The sequence below is a fragment of the Candoia aspera genome, chromosome 1 (assembly GCF_035149785.1).
Source record: "Candoia aspera isolate rCanAsp1 chromosome 1, rCanAsp1.hap2, whole genome shotgun sequence".
In the NCBI taxonomy this organism is placed as follows: Eukaryota; Metazoa; Chordata; class Lepidosauria; order Squamata; family Boidae; genus Candoia; species Candoia aspera.
The window spans coordinates 231581123-231599013 of NC_086153.1; the positions used below are offsets into that span (position 1 = coordinate 231581123).

A 17891-nucleotide genomic window follows, 5' to 3' on the forward strand; every position below is an offset into this window, starting at 1 on the left:
TTATGCAGAAGCCTCTCTTCTACAGCAAGTAAGCCAAACATAATACAATGTTTCCACCATAGGAAAAAAAAAGTGCACAGACCAGGCCAGTTAGTTATGACTTCCAAGGTTCTTTTCATTTGTTTTTACAAAGCCTAGTTTGGACTACTCTGAAAAAAATACCCACATCTCCGAATGTAAGAACAGAACCAAAATAAAGGCAAGGACTGATGTAACTATGTATAACTTTTTAAAATGAGATGCTACAAGAATTCAGATGATAAGCTGTCAGTCCTATAAAATAGATCAGACTAAGAAATAGACACCACCTAGACCTAAAGCTACTTTTATTAGAATAGTTATAGTAACAGAATCTTGCAAGTTTGAATGTGCTTCCCTTCTTCCCTTCTATCTTTTATCCTCATGTGAACTGGAGATGGGGGGGGTGTTGTCTGAGGCATTTTTGTAAACTACTTCCTTGGCCTGGGCTCAAGCCTCATTTATCTGATTGTTGCCTTTGTAACAGATTTTCCCACTGTCCTTCAGAGCCATTCTCTATATTAACTACGTAGCCTGTACAGATGTTTGGGCAAAAACAGTTTCAGGCACCTGTAATATTTTAAAGCTGAGATCTGTAATATGGTATCTGTGACAATCCCATAAATAAAAATGTTTAAAAATCATACAGTTGTCTTAAACTTTCACCAAAATCTAGTGGTCTCATGTGAGATTTAAAGTTTGGCCTTTTCCCTTTCCTCCACTACTTCTTCTACTGTGGCCATTTGTGTGATGTGGCCAGATCAGAAAAGGTGCTTGTTTTAAAATTAAAACCTTTTACATATTTGTTAGCTAATTCTAAAATAATGGATTATTACAAAGCTATGCCTAGGGGAGATATTTATTTATTTAATTTGTACACTACGCATCTCACTATAAAAGTGACTCTGGGCAGCTTACAGATAAAAAGTCATAACAAACTGTTATAAAAATACAAAAAATAGTAAAAAAGAGGAAAACTAAAAACTGGAGAAAGCATCTTCAAACCACCCACAACCCCAGGGCTGCCTATCACTCTTGGATCCCCAAACTAGTTGGCAGGGCGAGGTCTTAATGCTCTTCTGGAAGGCCAGAAGAGTGAGGGCAGACACAAGATGAAGTACTCATAGAGTAAAGATCAAGTAAATACATAGTAATGTACAAATAGATATTTGGTTTGTATCCCCAAAAAGTAATGTTTCTAATGTCTCTCTCTATATACACACACACACAACCTTCTATTAACAGAAGTTAGGTAATAAAGTTAAGTAACATCACAGCTGCAAGCGACCATAATTTCATGTCCGATTAGAAACAGAAGCCACTGGCTGTGTTGCATTTTGCTTTGTACCTACATGTGAGGCATGCAACAGAATGAGAAGTAACTTGCCCATATCACTGTAGGACATCAAAGTCCTTCCAGGCAAAGGCAAGCTGATGACTCAGCAGGCAAACTATTAAAGCAATTGGAGTAACACTACAACTTCTGGCCAAGGGCACCAGATTGGGGCAATAAGTTGTAAGCAGCCTTTTCATCTCCCCACCCCTGCAGTTTTACACCAGCTGGACCTACTTTCCAATTAAGCTAACTGGGAAATTGGTCCATGTGAGCTTATTATCTTCAGGCAACATCCTGCAACTCTCTGAGGCCCCCAGCTGGTTATATCAGCAGCTCTGAGGTTTTTTTGCCTCTGCAACTACTAACCTGTTCAGTTTGCCTTCTGAGACAGATGGAAGCATGACTTGATGAATGCAGAATTTGGCTGTGGTCATCCTTTGTGTGATTGCTGCTTTGAGTGGGTTGGACAGATAGGCATCACTGACAGGGGCAGCATGCAGCACAAGTTGAATGTAATAAAGTGAGAAAGAATGGTTAAAGAAGGATGTAAGCAGAACCTTTCCCTACAACACAAAGATAATGAGCTGATAATTATAGTTACTTGAATCTTTTATTGACTGGATTGAAGCTACTGTAATAGATCAGAAACTGTGCTTCACTTCTGCTCTAGTTATACCTTACTAAGTGGAAAACTGACTCTGCTTAAGGTATGTGACAGGATATCCTTTTATCTCTCTGTTCTTGACTTGTTATGAGATGTTTGCATAAACCTACCTTATTTTTGTATTCTTATGGCTGCTAAGGAAAACATTAAAAGATTTGGGCAATACGTAAAGGCCTGGAGGACCAAATGACTCACAGTGTACACGCTAAGGACTAGGTGGACGGGGAGCTCTTCATTCCACAAAGCTGACATTCTTCCTTTATTTGCCCTCAAAGCTGCAACTCTTTCCAGCAGTTTCATCTTTTCCCAGAATCATGGGGCTGCTTTAAAATTCCATAAAATAGCTCCTGAATTGTAGCATAAACAAAAATGCGGGTACCATCTGGAGCTGATCTGAGTAGCCACCCTCAATTTCCTTTATTAGTACAAATGTTGAAGATACATGTTCTTCCAGATTTTTCCTACCTTCTATCCATGTTTCTTTCAGTTCATATAACTTTGTTAACTGATTATCATATAGTTTCTTTAGCCTCAGAATAATACACTTTAGAAAGCAGCAACAGCAGTTCTATTTCTTTGTCTGGTCTACTTACCAGTATTTTTCAACCTGGAGCTTACCAGTTGCATTTAATTTTAACTTCCGTCATCAATGTGGTCTATGTTCCCAAGCTGAGCAACTTTGAGATGTATGGAATTCAACTCTCAGAATTCCTGACCAGTGTGAAGTCCACACATCTCAAAGCTGCTCAGGTTGGAAGGCACCCAACTGTAGGAACTGAATTCTAACACTTCTCAAAAGCATCAGGTTGGGGATAACTAGTCTACATGCCCAAGTAGTTGAGGAAAGCTGTTACTTAAAAACAAATGTCAAGACAGGGAAGGAATTGTTTGGGTTATATGATGACCAGTAGGATTTGCTTTGTCTGAAATCTCTAAGGTTTTATGTTGTATCACAGAGAGATGTAGATACCTCCATCTATCTTGATTTAGAGCTGATTCACATAAATTCATACAATTTATAGGCTTTAACCTATAAAGCCCTTTATTTCTCAGCACTGGATTACCTGCAGGATCATGTCTCCCATTAGAGTTGACCCAATCATTTTGATTGTGCCGGGACCTTCATTGGTGTCCAACATTATCTGCTTTCTAGAAGAAGAAGACGACAGCTATTCTGGGGAGGGCTGGGCTTGGGGTCTGATGCCATGTATTTTTAAAAAAATTTACATGTATTTATAAGATATTTTGTTTGGTATTTGTGTTCTGTTTACTACTGTGAGTGCTAAGAGTCTTTATGATTGCAGTGCGATATCAGTCTGATTACTAAATAAATAAATAAAACCAATTAGTCTTGAAGTCCTGCTGAACAGCTCTTGTTGCTACTCCAATTCAAACCTATCTTTGGAACACAGGGCAGAATATAGTGAGCTATGATTTCATCATGTAAGCAAGAGCTATCCAGCATACTAAAGGAGTGGAAAATCCCAAACTGACTTTAATATGTATATAATATTGTGAATGACATCTGTACTTGTACCATGAGACAGATACAAGTCCAAGTTAATTCAGGTGGCTTTGTTCAAATCAAATAAAGTTGAAAACAGTGCACTGATGTTTTGAATGTGTTTATTGGAGGAACGAATGCTTCCCCCCCCAGTATCTCTATTCTCAAGCACGTTTTGTTTCCCTCCTACTTCTTCCATGTCTTTTTGATGCTGGCTGTGCAGACTGGACCAGGAATATGCTGAATGGCACCTCAGCCCCCAAATTCATGCTGCTGGGCTTTCCTGAGCTTCAGGAGTTCCAGTTGCTCTCCTTTGTCATTTTCCTGTCCATCTATCTCTTCATACTCCTTGGAAATGCCTTAATCATTATCCTCTTCCATATAGATGTGAGCCTGCAACTCCCCATGTACTTCTTCCTGAGCCATTTCTCGTTTCTTGAGATGTGTTATACCTCAGTTACTCTTCCCCAGCTACTGGGAAACCTCCTCAGTGCATCCTGTGCCATCTCCTTTTGGACTTGCCTCACTCAGATGTATTTCTTCTTTTTCTTTGGCTCCACAGAGTTCCTTCTCTTGGCTGCCATGGCCTATGATAGGTACTTAGCCATCTGTCACCCACTGCAATATCCAGTGCTCATGGACAGCCGTGCCTGTGTCTGCCTCACCTTGGGTTCCTGGCTGACTGGCTTTTTGACCCCTTTCCTGCCCATAACCTTCATTTCACAGCTGCCCTTTAATAGCAGCAACCAGATCAACCACTTCTTCTGTGACACGGGGCCCTTGATTAAGCTCTCAACTGGAAATACTTTCATGGCTGACACAATGGTATTCCTTGTCTCAGCAGTGATTGTTCTCATATCTTTCCTTCTGACGTTAACTTCGTATGCGCTGATTGTTTCAACCATCTGCCATATTCCTTCTGTGTCGGGAAGGCACAAGGCCTTTTCTACCTGTTCCAGTCACCTCATGGTGGTTACCATCTTTTATGGTACAGTAATCTTCACATATCTTTGCCCACATTCCGATCAGACTTTTGAAATGGACAAAGTTGTCTCTCTGCTATATGCTGTTGTCACTCCAATGTTGAATCCAATTATCTACACCCTGAGAAACAACGATGTGAAAAGAGCTGTAGAAAAGATCCTCAACCTTGTAAAGAACAAGCAGAGAGAGAAAGCAATCACTGGCTTGTCATAAGCCTCACCAGACAGAACTGACAAACTGAGGGAAAGTTGCTGAAAATAAACATCTCTGCACAGAGGACTGTTGCATGTGCTTTTAACTGACGATAAAGTGACATTGTTGAGTCCTTGTAAACAGCAGTCATTTTAAAATATTATTTTAAGCTGTGCATTAGTAGCACATGACATACACAGAAGAATTGTCTTTAAACCTGTATTATTGTTGGAATTATTTTTGTTGTAACAGCTAACAAAAATTCAAAGCCAAACAAAGATTCTGTCTTTTCTTGGAAGAGAAAATATGTGGTATTTTCTAATACATCTGTACAGCAGTGAACCTTAGCCCATATTAGCTTGATACCTCTCTTGGATATAATAAAGGTGCAACAAAGAACAGTCCAGTCTCTGGAACACCAAGAAGGATGGAGTGAATTTTTAAGTTGAAACCATATAAATACTCAGGTAATGTAAACAGTAGTGAACCTTGGGCAGAATTTAGAGGTAGGTGTCCACCCCCGGCCCAGCAGAATAATTGTGGCTGTTTCTAGATGGACCTTTTATCAAATGCTGGTGACGGTTATAGTAAGAGCTTTTAAGGTATACTGTTGTTGTTCAGACCGCAAAGGATGGCTCACCACCAACGAAAGGTGGTGCAGCCCTCCCCTGGAACAGGGTTCTTCAAACCGTGTTTCACAGAATCCCAGACTTCCACGAGAAGTTGATGGGTTTCTTTGACTGGAGTGGCAGCGGTGGTGGGGAGTTTACCTGAACAAAACCAATTTTCTGTCACTAAAGCTTTGTCTCCTATCAGGGGGTCTGGGAAATTTGTTTTTAACTAACAGGTTCTGTAGCTGAAAAGGTTTGAAAACTCTGTTGGAAGATAATGTCCAACCCATTACTGTCCGTCGAATAATTCTTGCCTGCTGTTAATGGCTGTAAGTGTTTATATTTTTATAGATTGGAGGGATGCTAATGTTCTGATAGAAGGATTCAGCAGGTCAGCTGAAATTTTGAAAGATTGCTTAGGTATTCATTTTTAAAAAGGTGGGCATGCAAGCACTGCTGCATTTGGAAAGGGGTGTTAACTGAAGAAGTGTTAAGAAGGAAGAGAGAGTGAGGTGGGCAAAATAAGGCTATATAACCTTGTTAGTGCCTTTTCTCACAACCTGTATTCTGGGGGAGGAATAACGCAGGATCCCTTTGGCTGTATTACTGCACCTGACAAGAGTGAGTTGAGAGGTACATGCAAAGAACAGCACAGAATGGTGATTCAAGGGCTGATCTGAGGACTGGCGAGAGGTGGGTTAAAATTCCCTTCTGCCATGAAGTTCCCTGGGCTGGCTCTGGGACTAGTTACTCTTTCTCAGCCTGACCTATTACATAGCACTGTTGTGGGAATAAAATTGAAAGGCAAAATCCTTGAAGGAAAATGGGATAGAAAGGCAAGAAATAAATAAAACGAGTCCTTGTTTAGCGAACACAACTGGGACTGGCAACTCGGTTGTTAAGTGAGGTGGTTACGAAGTGAAACTGCAACTGTGCTTATTATCTTACTTCAGCTTTCCTTTGCTTTACAGACCTGCAAAGGTCATAAATGTGAGGAACTGGTCACAAAATTACTTTTTCATCACTGTTGTAACTGAACGGTCGTTGTTTGAGGCAGTTGCTAAACAAGGACTACCTGTAAATCAGTAGCTGTCTGCAGTTTGGGGCAAATAAAGGAAACTGTTCCCAATTATAAAGTAAGGAAGATATGATAAAATTCTGCTCAGGCAGTGCTTGGCTGCCATGGTTAGTATGTCCAGGGCAAATGGTAATTTGAAATTAACATACAATATACTGTAATTGCTTTGGAATTTTGATTTCTAAACCCAGTGTAGCCCTGGACAAATCACAGGGGACACTGCATGTCCTTTCCTTTTTTAACTTCTGTAAGGAAGGAGAGCGGTATGCTCTTCTGTCATGTAGCAAAGAGGATTTAGCGAATGATTGCTACCCCAATAACTGGTGCCAGGGACTGAGCGTGAGGGCTGCAAGGAAAGCAGGTGCTCTTTCACTGAGCAACAGTCCCTCCATAATAAAGTTAGGGCAAAACAGATTCCATTTTGTAGTTCGTGCCAAAGTGGCTCAGAAGGAAACCAATATGTATATTTTATCCCTTGAGCTTTCCAACCACCCCAAAAAATGCAGAGAGGTGGCACAAATTGTGTGTGTGTGTATACACACACACACATACAATTTGTGCCACCTTTTTTGCATTTTTGGGGTGTTGGAAAGCTCAAGGGGTAAAATGGGAGCTCCAAAGCTTTATTATGGAACCTTGTAAATGCTTATGGTGCTCATTTGGTCCCTGAAACCTTTTCACAAAAAGGGCCCTATCCTTGACACGGTGCACAAGGTCTGGTGTGGCCCTTGAGCGGATGGCTGGCACACATCTCTGGTGTAGAGTAATGGCAAAGGATTTCTTCCAGGAATGAAGGAAGACTTGGCATAGGTAACTGGTGAAAGGCTAAGCCATGCACATTTCTATCAAGTAGTGTCTGAAGATGCCATTACATTCTCTTGCAGTCTTCTCTATTCCTTTCCCCTGTGAATTACTACTTGGCAGCAAGATGGCGGAATTTGTTAACTCAAATAAATTTGTTCCTTTTTCTATCTCTTTAGAGACTTGTAATTTAGAGCCATAACAAAGAGACAATTCTATAATTCTCTTGTTGATTAATATTTTTAATGCAGTTATTCATCGCTGTGGTTTTCAAAGTCAGTGAAGCTTATAAAAAGAATAGGACTCCCGTATGAGTAAGAATTCAGTCTTGTTCAATTAGGTATATTTTCAGGCATCCAGGGCTGCAGCTTCTATGATCTCTGACCAATAGGACTATTGGCTTAGATGACAAGCATCATAGGCATTTCCACACAGCTGTAGACCTCACTCCTCACACAGTCTCCTGCAATTTCACACCAAATGTGGGGTGGTCTGTGACAGTACAGAGAAGCTATACATTGCTTACCATTTTTGTCAGGTGGTCTCCCAGACAGAGAAACTCTGCCTGGAGCTGATAAGCTGAAGCCTGACAAGGAACTGGGGTGAAACAGATAGTTTTCACACACACACAATTTCTCATGCTGGGAGGAGATAAAATAGAAATGGATAAGAGCTGTCAGGAGAGCTTTCACTGAAGTTTGGGGGAGATGGAAAAAAAGATGGCTAGCAAACCAAGTTGAATTTAGCTAGTATTGGCTATTGAAGATTTGCTGGTTCCAGAGTGGAAGGAAGAGCACTGAAATCTGCTGGGTTCCTGGATCAAGAAGAATATCACAAAAATGAAGGAGAATCAGACTTTAAGGGATTGTGTCTACTCAGCATTGATGTCCAGAAGGAGAAGAATATTGGAAGAAAGAAGATCAACATGCTACTAAACACAATTAATGCCCTTGATTAACTCTGAGGGAATTTAGCAAAGTTATGCACTCAGCTACATTTTAGAATAGACGCTCTGACACAATAACAGAAATTTTGCAGAGAGAGAACAAGTTAGCCACTAAATGATAAGTGCAATTAATGTCACAAAGTGATTTACTGTTTTTTACTGCATACCAGGGTTGATTCAGAAGTCAGATGTATGTAGGAGAGATCTGTATATCTGCTTGAGATAAAATGCTGCTTCCATGACTAGCCCTGCATGGCTGAAAGAGAATCCACTGCTTTCTACCTTGAAATATCACAAATAAAAGAAAAACAATTCAGAAGAAAGTTCTTGTGTGCTGGAGTTTGGCTGGCTGGACCCTGAGAAACCAACATCCCCACACCTCAGCCGTGACATATCCCACTGCTGACTATTGTTGCTGGTTAGTACTCGCTCTGTCGGGATAATGGCAGGGGTCATAAACAGCAGCCAGCTGCTTTCCCATCCTTATTTTTTCCTTGCCATGTCTGCTTATTTCAGCAAGGTGAAAATGTTTTTAAAAAGCAACCAGTCACTTTCTGGTAGTGATTGGTGAGCAGGAGGAGAAGGCAGAGGAACAGTGGCAAGGCATTCCAGATTTTTGGGTTGGGATGGAGGGGGGACCCTTACAACCAAGAAGCAGGACAAGGCAGGAATTTCCACCAATAGACAATTCTTATTCTGCAGCTCCAGAGGAAATGCTACCAGATGGTTTCCATAGCATAACTTCTGGAACAAACTCAGGCAATAGTTAATCTACTCGCCTACTCAAGCTGTGTCTATAATCTTTGTGAGTTCATAGAGCCATGAGAGAATTTGCAGAGCAACAACTGGAAGAAATAGACTTTGGAACAGATGATGTGTGATCTGGATATGGAGGCCATTAAGTCATTTATGGTCAGATAACTTCTTAATCCTGATGAGACTTGTCCCTGCCCATTCCATTTGCAGGGTGGATGGGCCTCTTAGGATAGTCTACCCTAGGTGCCTAATTGATCCAAATGGATTCCAAAAGATGCTTGAGGATCTGGCAGACAGCTGTGTTGGGTATCTGGTTGACTCCTGGAATCAGGAAGCAGCCAAAGCACTTAATATGATTGCTCCCAAAGGCATCTTGTTTTTGGCCAATCCTAGGGAGGTTCTTGGTTTACAAAAGACCTAGGAGATGAAGCAGCACAAAAGGTATTGGAGAACCTGTGGAGGAATACAAAAAAGTAAATCTGGTACAAGCTCATGTCTGAGCCTGCACTGTAGCAACAAGAGTGACAAAATGTCCTTTCTTATAATGTCAGTGGGCTTATTTAAGGTTGTGCATACCCTGCTAGACACTGAGACTAGTTAGCATATTTTATTTTATTTTAGAAATTTCTAAGGCTGCCTAGCTTTACCACAGTTCTGGAAGGCATACTGTATGGTAAAACAGTAAAACAATAATAAAATACAACCCAGATGCCAGAGGAAAAAACAATTGGAAAACTATCAAATACAAAGGACCCACCACCCATGCTAAACCAAGGCCTGGGGCAAAAGCCAAGTTTTCAGGGATCTTTAAACTTGGCCAGTGTGGGGGCCAGGTGTACCTTGGGGGGATGGTGTTCCAGAGAGTAGGTGATATGACAGAAAAGGCAGGCTTCTGAGGATCCATCAGGTAATGCTGCTTAATGGAGGGGACCTAAAGTATGCCAACTTTGCCTAAACCTACAAGCTGAGCAGAAGCTACAGAAGACAGATGGTCCTTTAGATAACCAGGCCCTATACTATGAAGGGTTTATAGGTAGTAACCAGCACCTTGAATTGGACCTGGAAGCCTACTGGGAACCAGTGAAGCTCACAGAGAAAGGTGCTACATGGGTCTGACAAGGTACCCCCGTAATTGCCCAAGCCACTACATTCTGAACCAGATGCAGCTTTCAAGGGGTTTTCAAAGGCAGCCCCATGTACGGCCCATTATAGAGTGCATGCGCAAGGCGACCAAACCATGAGTGACTGTCTGAAGGGGCCCCCCAGTCCAGGCAAGGGCACAATTGGCACACAAGATGGATTTGTGCAGGAGTTGTTAATCCAATAAGCACCACATAAATTATCCCCCCACCCACCCAACTTGTGCATTTTGCTGATACGGTGACTCAGGTTTACCATAATCTTGAGTCCTCATGGGCAGAATCTGATGCGCAACAAATTGCAATGTTATTTGGGACTCCTCTTGCCTGTGAACTCTGACAAATGGGAAAGGGTGCTCTCTAGTATGTCCTCTGCCAGCTGGAGTCTTAATCCATATAACTGCTGGCACGGCTTCCAGTGAGGATATATGGTGGACTAGCAGAAGGAGTGGGGATGGTATTGCGGTAGAGATTGATGGCCAGATGGTGAACTTAGTCAGTGCTGTCTTTCTGGATAAAGGAGAGATTGTGAAATTGCCCACTTGCACTCCGGACAGCTGTTCCTCATGAGTAGACTGCAGGAACTGAGGCTTTTGTGATTGGCTTATGAGTTGAGCAGCTGAGAGTCGAGGGATTTCAACCAAGCTCACAGCCATAATGCAGCCTATATGGACACAAGGTTCGCACAGGCCTCATTTCTTAACCATTTTTAAAATGTACAGCTAAAGAGAGATTTTCTGAGCAGCGGGATAAGAGAATTCCACTTGGTGAGTCAACATTCTTTCTGGATTACAAAGGAAAAAAAGGGGGCTAAAGATATAAAAACTTTTGACAAAAAGCCTAACAAGGAGTGGATCTAAGAAAGTTTAAAACAGATAAAGGGGATAGTTATTTTGAAAGATTTTTTTTTTGGTGAAAGTGCTTTTGAACAAATTGGAATTAAAACAGACAAATGAATCAGACCTTTATGGGAATGCTTTTTGTTTACTATTAAAGCGTGCAGACAATTGGTGAATTTTACAAAACGAAAGATAAAGGTAATATGAGCCAGACTGTGATGCCAACTGTAACCACAGAGTGCCATTTGTGATGTTAAGTTAGGTGAATCACTAGATTCACAGCTTTTGAAAAAAAAATGGTTCAAAGACTTGTAAAGAAGAAAGAGGAGATGAAAAAAGTTAAGATGGAAAGCTCTGTAAAACATGCGACTGGAGATGTAAAACACATTAATGACAACGTGGGAATTCTGGAGAGTAAGACAGAAGTTATCAACAGAGAGCTGGAAAGAGAACTAGATAATCTGGCTTTACTGGAATTGAGAGAGAAGGAATTTTGCTTGAGATTTAGAGTGAATTTAGATGAAGATATTAGAGAAAAAGTCAGTAAAGCTTTAGCAAATTCTCTGGACTGGAATGAGGAGGGTACAGAGGCAGAAATTAATAAAGTATACAGAATAAAGACAAGATTTGCAAGAATAAGAAATGTTCCAGGGATGTCTTGGTGTACTTTGTCGGGAAGAAGACACGAGATCAGGGTTTGCAGCATTTTAATACAAGACCGAAGACTGATAATACAGACGTAATTGTTCTTAAGAAATTCCTATTATAATCTTGCATAAGAGAAAAGACTTTTTTTTTTGACAGATAGATTAAAACAAGAAGATTCCATTTCCAGGCACCTTTCCTAGTTTAAGCTTCTGTATGGCTTCAGAAACTTCCCTTATTGTTAGAGGTCCATTCATAATCTGTCTCTGTTCCTCTGTAATCCTTGATAAATTTTGTTTCTTCAGATATTCACCTATTTTCTCCAGAGAGATGTCACTTCTTTTATACAAGTTGGAATACTATTGATGAAATGCTTTTTGTATGACTGCATTGTCCATTAATACGTATCTCCCTCTTTTAATTTCAATAACATTTTCTTTTCTTTTTCTTTTTGTAATTCAAATGCTAGCCACTTCCCTGGTTTATTTGCAAACTCAAAAAGTTTTTGCTTTACATAATTCATGTATTTCCATTTCTCTTACTGTTAACATAGATGAAACAAATGAATCTTTTGCAACAACAATAGATGATTGTCATTGTAAAAGATTAATTGAGAAATACTTCTCTGGAAATTTCTTTAATTTCTTTAATTCTTCTTCTTTATTTCGTCCAAAATAGCTTGTGTTTTCTCTTGATTCTTGACTCTTCTTTTTAAGTTCACTATTATGTTGTATAAAATAACCTCTAATAAAAACTTTACTTGCATCTCAAACCATTCTTAAATCAGCTCCTCTACCTAAATTATTTTCAAAGAATTCTTTTAATTTCTTTTTACAGTCATCCAGGATCTACGTCTTTCAGAAAAGTAGGTATACTCACTTGAATTGCCAAATCCCCCATCAAACACCAATTTTCATAAGAGAGACCTATTAATCTGTCCATAAGTCCTTTATAAAAACAGTGCTTTGTCCTCATTTGGGGCATAAATTCCCAGTATCAACATGGGGTTGAAAGAACTGAAATTTACACTATGTTATAATCTTAAAGAGAATTTTTATAAAATGATGTACCATTGGTATTTGTCACCAGAGAAATTGTCTAGAATGTATAAAGGCACTTCAAATTTATGTTGGAAATGTGAACATGAAGGGACATTTTATCATGCTTGGTGGATGTGTAAAAAGCTAGAAAATTCTGGATTCAAATACAGATAGTGATTCAGAGGATTCTAAAGATTAATATACAATGGAAACCAGAGGTTTTTCTTTTGGGATTGATGGACAAAGAGTTGGGAAAATGTCACAGAACTTTGTTTTTGTGCAGGATAACTGCAGCAAGATTATTGAATGCATAAAGATGGAAAGATTCGGCACTACCCACAATGGAGGAATGGTTGGTGAAGATGATGGAATTTGCTGAGATGGCTAAATTGACTTCTTTGACTAGAGAAAAGACAATGTCTGCGTTTATTGGTGACTGGAAATCCCTTATGGACTTTTTGTGTAAAACAGAAAAAACGAACTTATGATTTATGGTTTTGATGATTAGATGGGATAGATTATGGAAAGAAGAGAGTTATGTTGTAACCATAGAGTAAGCGATAAATTTATAAGTGTACTTATAACTACTATAAAGAAGATTGGAAGCCACTTCTTTGTATCTTTTTTCTTTCTTTTCCATTTTTCTCTTACTCTTTTTCCCTTTCTTGCACTTTTAGCTTTCTTTCTGATTTCTTTTTCTTACTTTGTGTTAGCTTGTATTATCTTCCTTTTTAAAACTTTTAATAAAATTATATAGATATAAAGATATACCTGCTGGCACCTTCAGGTTGCCAGAGGGAATGTGATGGCCTGGGTCTGAGAAATTATAAACTCACTTTGGGAGGGGAGGCATCTCCACCTCCTTAAAGGAATTGGTGGTACACCCCCTCAAGAGGTCTCTGTAAAACCAGCAATTTTGGAGAATTATCATCCAGTCTTGAAACTTCCGTTTTTAGAGAAGATTCTTAAAAGGTGGGGGATCAACTACAGATCACAATTGAAGAAGTAGATTATCTGGTTCCTTCTACATCTGGAAGACACCAGATTGAGAAATTTGGGTTCAGATGCTCTACCTGCTCTGCAATAGGTGAGGTTAACAAGTGTTTAATGTATACAGACTTTTCCATCTGAAAATTTGTTATGTTGCTCTGCAAATAAAGTTGTAAAAATGTAACATTTTCATGGATTTTTCTTTTTTTCTATATCTTGGGCCATATCTAATTTAAAAAAAAAACAGTTCTACAAAGAACATGTTTCCTATAGTAGAGGACAGCATCTAACAGTCTTGGCTGACCTTAACTAAAGCTAAGTAAGATCAGATCTGGATGGTACTTCAGTGGGAGGCCACCAGGATCACTCAGGTTCTAGGTTAGACTACGAAGTCCCAGAAGAAGGCAATGACAATCCACTTTTATATTGTTGACAGGAAAATTACAGGATTTATTTACGTAATCAACAGAAGTCAAGCTCATCTTATCTCTTCTACATGGTAAAGATCCCCAGTTTGGTTCCTGGCATCTCCTGTCTTATAGCAAGGATCACCCTGAAATGGGGCTAACAGTAATCTTGGACTGAAGTCCTGGAAAGTTGTTGCCACCCTAGGGACTATTGGCTAAGATGAGGGGTGTGGCTCTCAACCTAAAAAACAATTGTGCACCCTGCCTTAAATGTATCAATGGTCTGACCAAATAAAATATAGCTTTCTATGCTCACGTCAACATCTCAGTCAATCCTTTGAGGTTAAGGATTGACTAAATTGAGTTTAGTTTTCTATATACAGTAGTGAAAAATTCTGCATAGTGTTAATGGCTGACACTAATAATTATGTCCTCTATGTATTTGCTGATTTGTATTTTGAGCTCTATTTGAAAATAAAATCTATAGGCTTAACTAGTGAGGACCTGCATGCTCGCCTCCTCTGAACTCACTTGTGTGCCCTGATGTTCCCTAGCTACTCATTAGATAATTCCTGGTGTCTCTTAGAGACCCCATTCCCTGATCAGAATTGTAGGGAGGCTTTGCAGCAATCATGTATTTTTGTCATTTTTTTTCTTAAATACACACACAAGTTCTATGTCTCTTCTTGGTCCACAATCATCTATTAGTTGTGCTCAAAGGCAAAGATGTGGCTGAAGGAGGAGGAATCATGCCAAGCTGTGTCCCTGAAATTTTATAGAGAATAGCAAGAGAAGCAGAGCTCAGCAATTCTCTCCTGGAAGTGTGAGTAGTGAATATTGCTATCATAGAATACATTTCTCCAACCAATAATGGGAACTTCTGGAGCCTACCAAGCTAGAGAAGACTAGTACAAAAGGATGACTAACTTTAAGGAATTATAGTGGGTTGGATAAAGTCAATGCCTATTTTGTTTTAGCCTCTTGTGCTGGTATTACAGCTTCCGGGGAAAAGCCGATTTATAACAGTTCACCTGGAAGTTTTTACCATATATTGAAGTGATGGTAATACAGATTTTGTGATATGCTGCTGCATACAAATGACGTACAGTACAGTGATATTTGTTATTTGGCAATGATTAAAGTCTTCTGTGGTGTGTAGTGTTATAAGTCTGTTGCTTGCAGTAGAGATCAATGTTTTGTGGCATCTTTAAGAAACACCCAACACTGTGCAAGTTCATGTTTGCAAAATTCAGGCAACTGAATTTTCCTTCATGTCCCTCCTCTTGCAGCCTTCTGGGGGTTGTGGCCAAAAGCTGGCTCTCTTAAAGCAACCAAATCACTTTGAAGACACAACATAATATTAGCATGCAAACAGTAACACAACATACACCGAGCTCCCAGCAAAGCATTGGCACTCTGCTGAGCAGCTCTGAGCAAAAGCAGAACCAGAACTTATATACTTTTGGCCTACTACATTTCAAAGACAGAAAAAAGGCAGACAACAGTGTTAATTACAGCATGACGTTGGAATGTTTTAGATAAGCCCACCTCTGTGACATTATTATTATTTATCCTTTCCTACTAGGTTGGCATGCTAGCCATACTATCTCTGAGATTCAGTCAATGACCAGAAACAATTTGGTTTACTGGGCCACCAGTTCCTGACTTATTCTTCCCAAAGTTGCGACTCAGGGCCAGTTCAGCTTGCTGTGAATGGTTTCTTACCAGTGCACTTGAAGCAGTTCATATACTGTATATTGGAGCGGGGGGGGGGGGCGCATCTCATAGGTTTGGTAGTGAATGCAGCTGATGTGTAAAGGGGGTGGGGGTGCCTTTTACCACCACATGGGTGAACAATTCACTTCTGGCAAGTTGTCAGCTATCTAGAGCAGATTTTGAGTGGGGATGCAGTGGCTGAGCAAATGGGAAAATGATTAAGCCTTCCCCATTTTTGCTGATGGAAACTTTTTACTGGCTAACAGACACCCCTAGCAAAATAAATGTGGCAGAATCATATGAGAAATATCTTGTTCCAGCTTCTCAAAGGACTATTTAGCCCAGCTACTCACAGGCACATGTGCATGTCTTATGTGGGGGAAGAGGAATGAATGAATGAATCCTTAGTAGTGTGTGAATCCTGTTCCTCTTTTGCTAATGGCCAAAGGGGAAAACCTAGACAACAAAATATTAAGCTGCAGAGACGAGTCATAACTTTCTCTGTCCCCAAAGTGTTTTTGAATAAAAATATATTTTCAGAAAAATTCTGGAATATAAGAACCAGAAGAAACAATGGCTCACTTTGACGGATAAACTCAGGTATTGGTAATATATTCTTAGTAATCAACTAAAATGGATCTGGCCATGTCTAAATAGTACAGAAAGAATGCTTACCTAGGAAGAACATATATACACTGTATTTATTCAAGTCATATATAAAGACCCAAAATGCACTATACAAAGTGACGCCCTTGCATCTACGTGACTTTGAGTGCTGGAGCTTCACTTGAAAACAAACAAACTAGTCTCAATTTTTGCAAGGAATTTTCAGGAATTGCTTTCATTTTTTCCCTACAACCTGTAAGGGAGGCTGCACTTGGTACAAAATTTACTCAGTGTATTTTGTGGTTGAGATGACAGTTAAATGCACTCAAAAAGAAGTCAGTATGAACAGAATGCTTGGTGTAGTTAAATGGCAACATACTGGCTTCTTTTGGGGGGCATTTCTTTGATCCCTTAGAATGAAAAGACAACTTGCAAAACTCAAGATGCATTACATTTATTCTGAATCCTGAATATGTAGAATGATTCTCCCACTATTGTCTCTGTGCCCCATTATTCTAACAATTCTGTGTTGACCCTCCTAGATGCAGTCTCCACGTGAAAATTGGACCCTTGTGACAGAGTTCGTCTTGGTAGGCTTCAGAGGCACCGAGGAGGGACAGCTGCCTCTCTTTGGCTTCTTCCTAATCATGTACTTGCTAACCCTGATGGAAAATGGCATCCTGGTCTTAGTTGTGGCAATAGAAAGGCGCTTACACACCCCCATGTACTTTTTTCTCATCCACCTCTCATTCTTGGACATTTGGTATACCTCGCTCACTGTGCCCAAAATGCTGTCTGGGTTTCGACACCCAGCAGGTCAGATGATCTCTTACTCTGCCTGCCTGACTCAACTTTACCTCTTCACTTTCTTGGGCAGTACAGAATGCTTCTTGCTGGCAGCCATGGCCTATGACCGCTATGTGGCTATTTGTGTCCCTCTGCGGTACCAAGAGATTGTAGATCGAGACACCTGCCTGCTTCTGGCAATTGGCTCATGGATAGCTGGATTTCTTATCCCAGTACTGCCTGTTTATTTCATGGCACAGTTGACATTTTGTGGCCCCAATGTGGTAGACCACTTCTTCTGTGATGCTTCACCACTCCTCGTTCTCTCATGCACTGACATTTCACTGAAGGAATCAATAGATTTCTTGGTCTCTCTTTTGGTGCTCCTGATCTCCTCCTTGGTTATTATAATGTCCTATGTCCATATTATCACTACAGTGCTCAAAATTAACTCCTTGGTTGGACGGCAACGGGCCTTTTCAACCTGTACTGCCCACCTGATGGTAGTGGCTGTTTTCTATGGGACGCTTTTCTTTATGTATGTCCGTATCAAAGTCACCTCCTCAATCAACCTCAACAAAGTGGTGTCAGTCTTTTATGCAATAGTCACCCCTGTACTCAACCCCCTAATCTACAGTTTACGGAATACAGAAGTGAAGGCTGCTTTATACAGAATTATTTCCAAGACAAAGCCAGTTTTAATGGGACATTAGCCATAAAACAAGCACTCATATTATCATTTGCGGGTGGGAAGGGATAAGAGAAAGGAAGATTAGCTCAGTATCACTAATAAAACCCCTCTCATTGATTCTATTTCTTGGGATTATAAATAG

At 40.1% G+C, this 17891-nt stretch overlaps 2 protein-coding genes across 2 annotated transcripts; both read left to right on the forward strand.

Annotated features, from left to right (window-relative positions):
* Positions 1 to 3759: 3759 nt before the first annotated feature.
* On the forward strand, positions 3760 to 4719 carry LOC134505238 (olfactory receptor 11L1-like). The gene has a single exon (XM_063314893.1). It carries the CDS (start codon positions 3760 to 3762, stop codon positions 4717 to 4719), a length of 960 nt encoding a protein of 319 aa, XP_063170963.1.
* Positions 4720 to 16814: 12095 nt separating this feature from the next.
* Positions 16815 to 17771, forward strand: LOC134505318 (olfactory receptor 6Q1-like). The gene has a single exon (XM_063315014.1). The coding sequence runs from the start codon at positions 16815 to 16817 to the stop codon at positions 17769 to 17771; it is 957 nt and encodes a 318-aa protein (XP_063171084.1).
* Positions 17772 to 17891: the final 120 nt, after the last annotated feature.

Bases quoted from the DNA above. Each gene is read 5' to 3' on its own strand.
- LOC134505238 (XM_063314893.1), top strand. From the start codon at position 3,760: ATGCTGAATGGCACCTCAGCCCCCAAATTCATGCTGCTGGGCTTTCCT.
- LOC134505318 (XM_063315014.1), top strand. From the start codon at position 16,815: ATGCAGTCTCCACGTGAAAATTGGACCCTTGTGACAGAGTTCGTCTTG.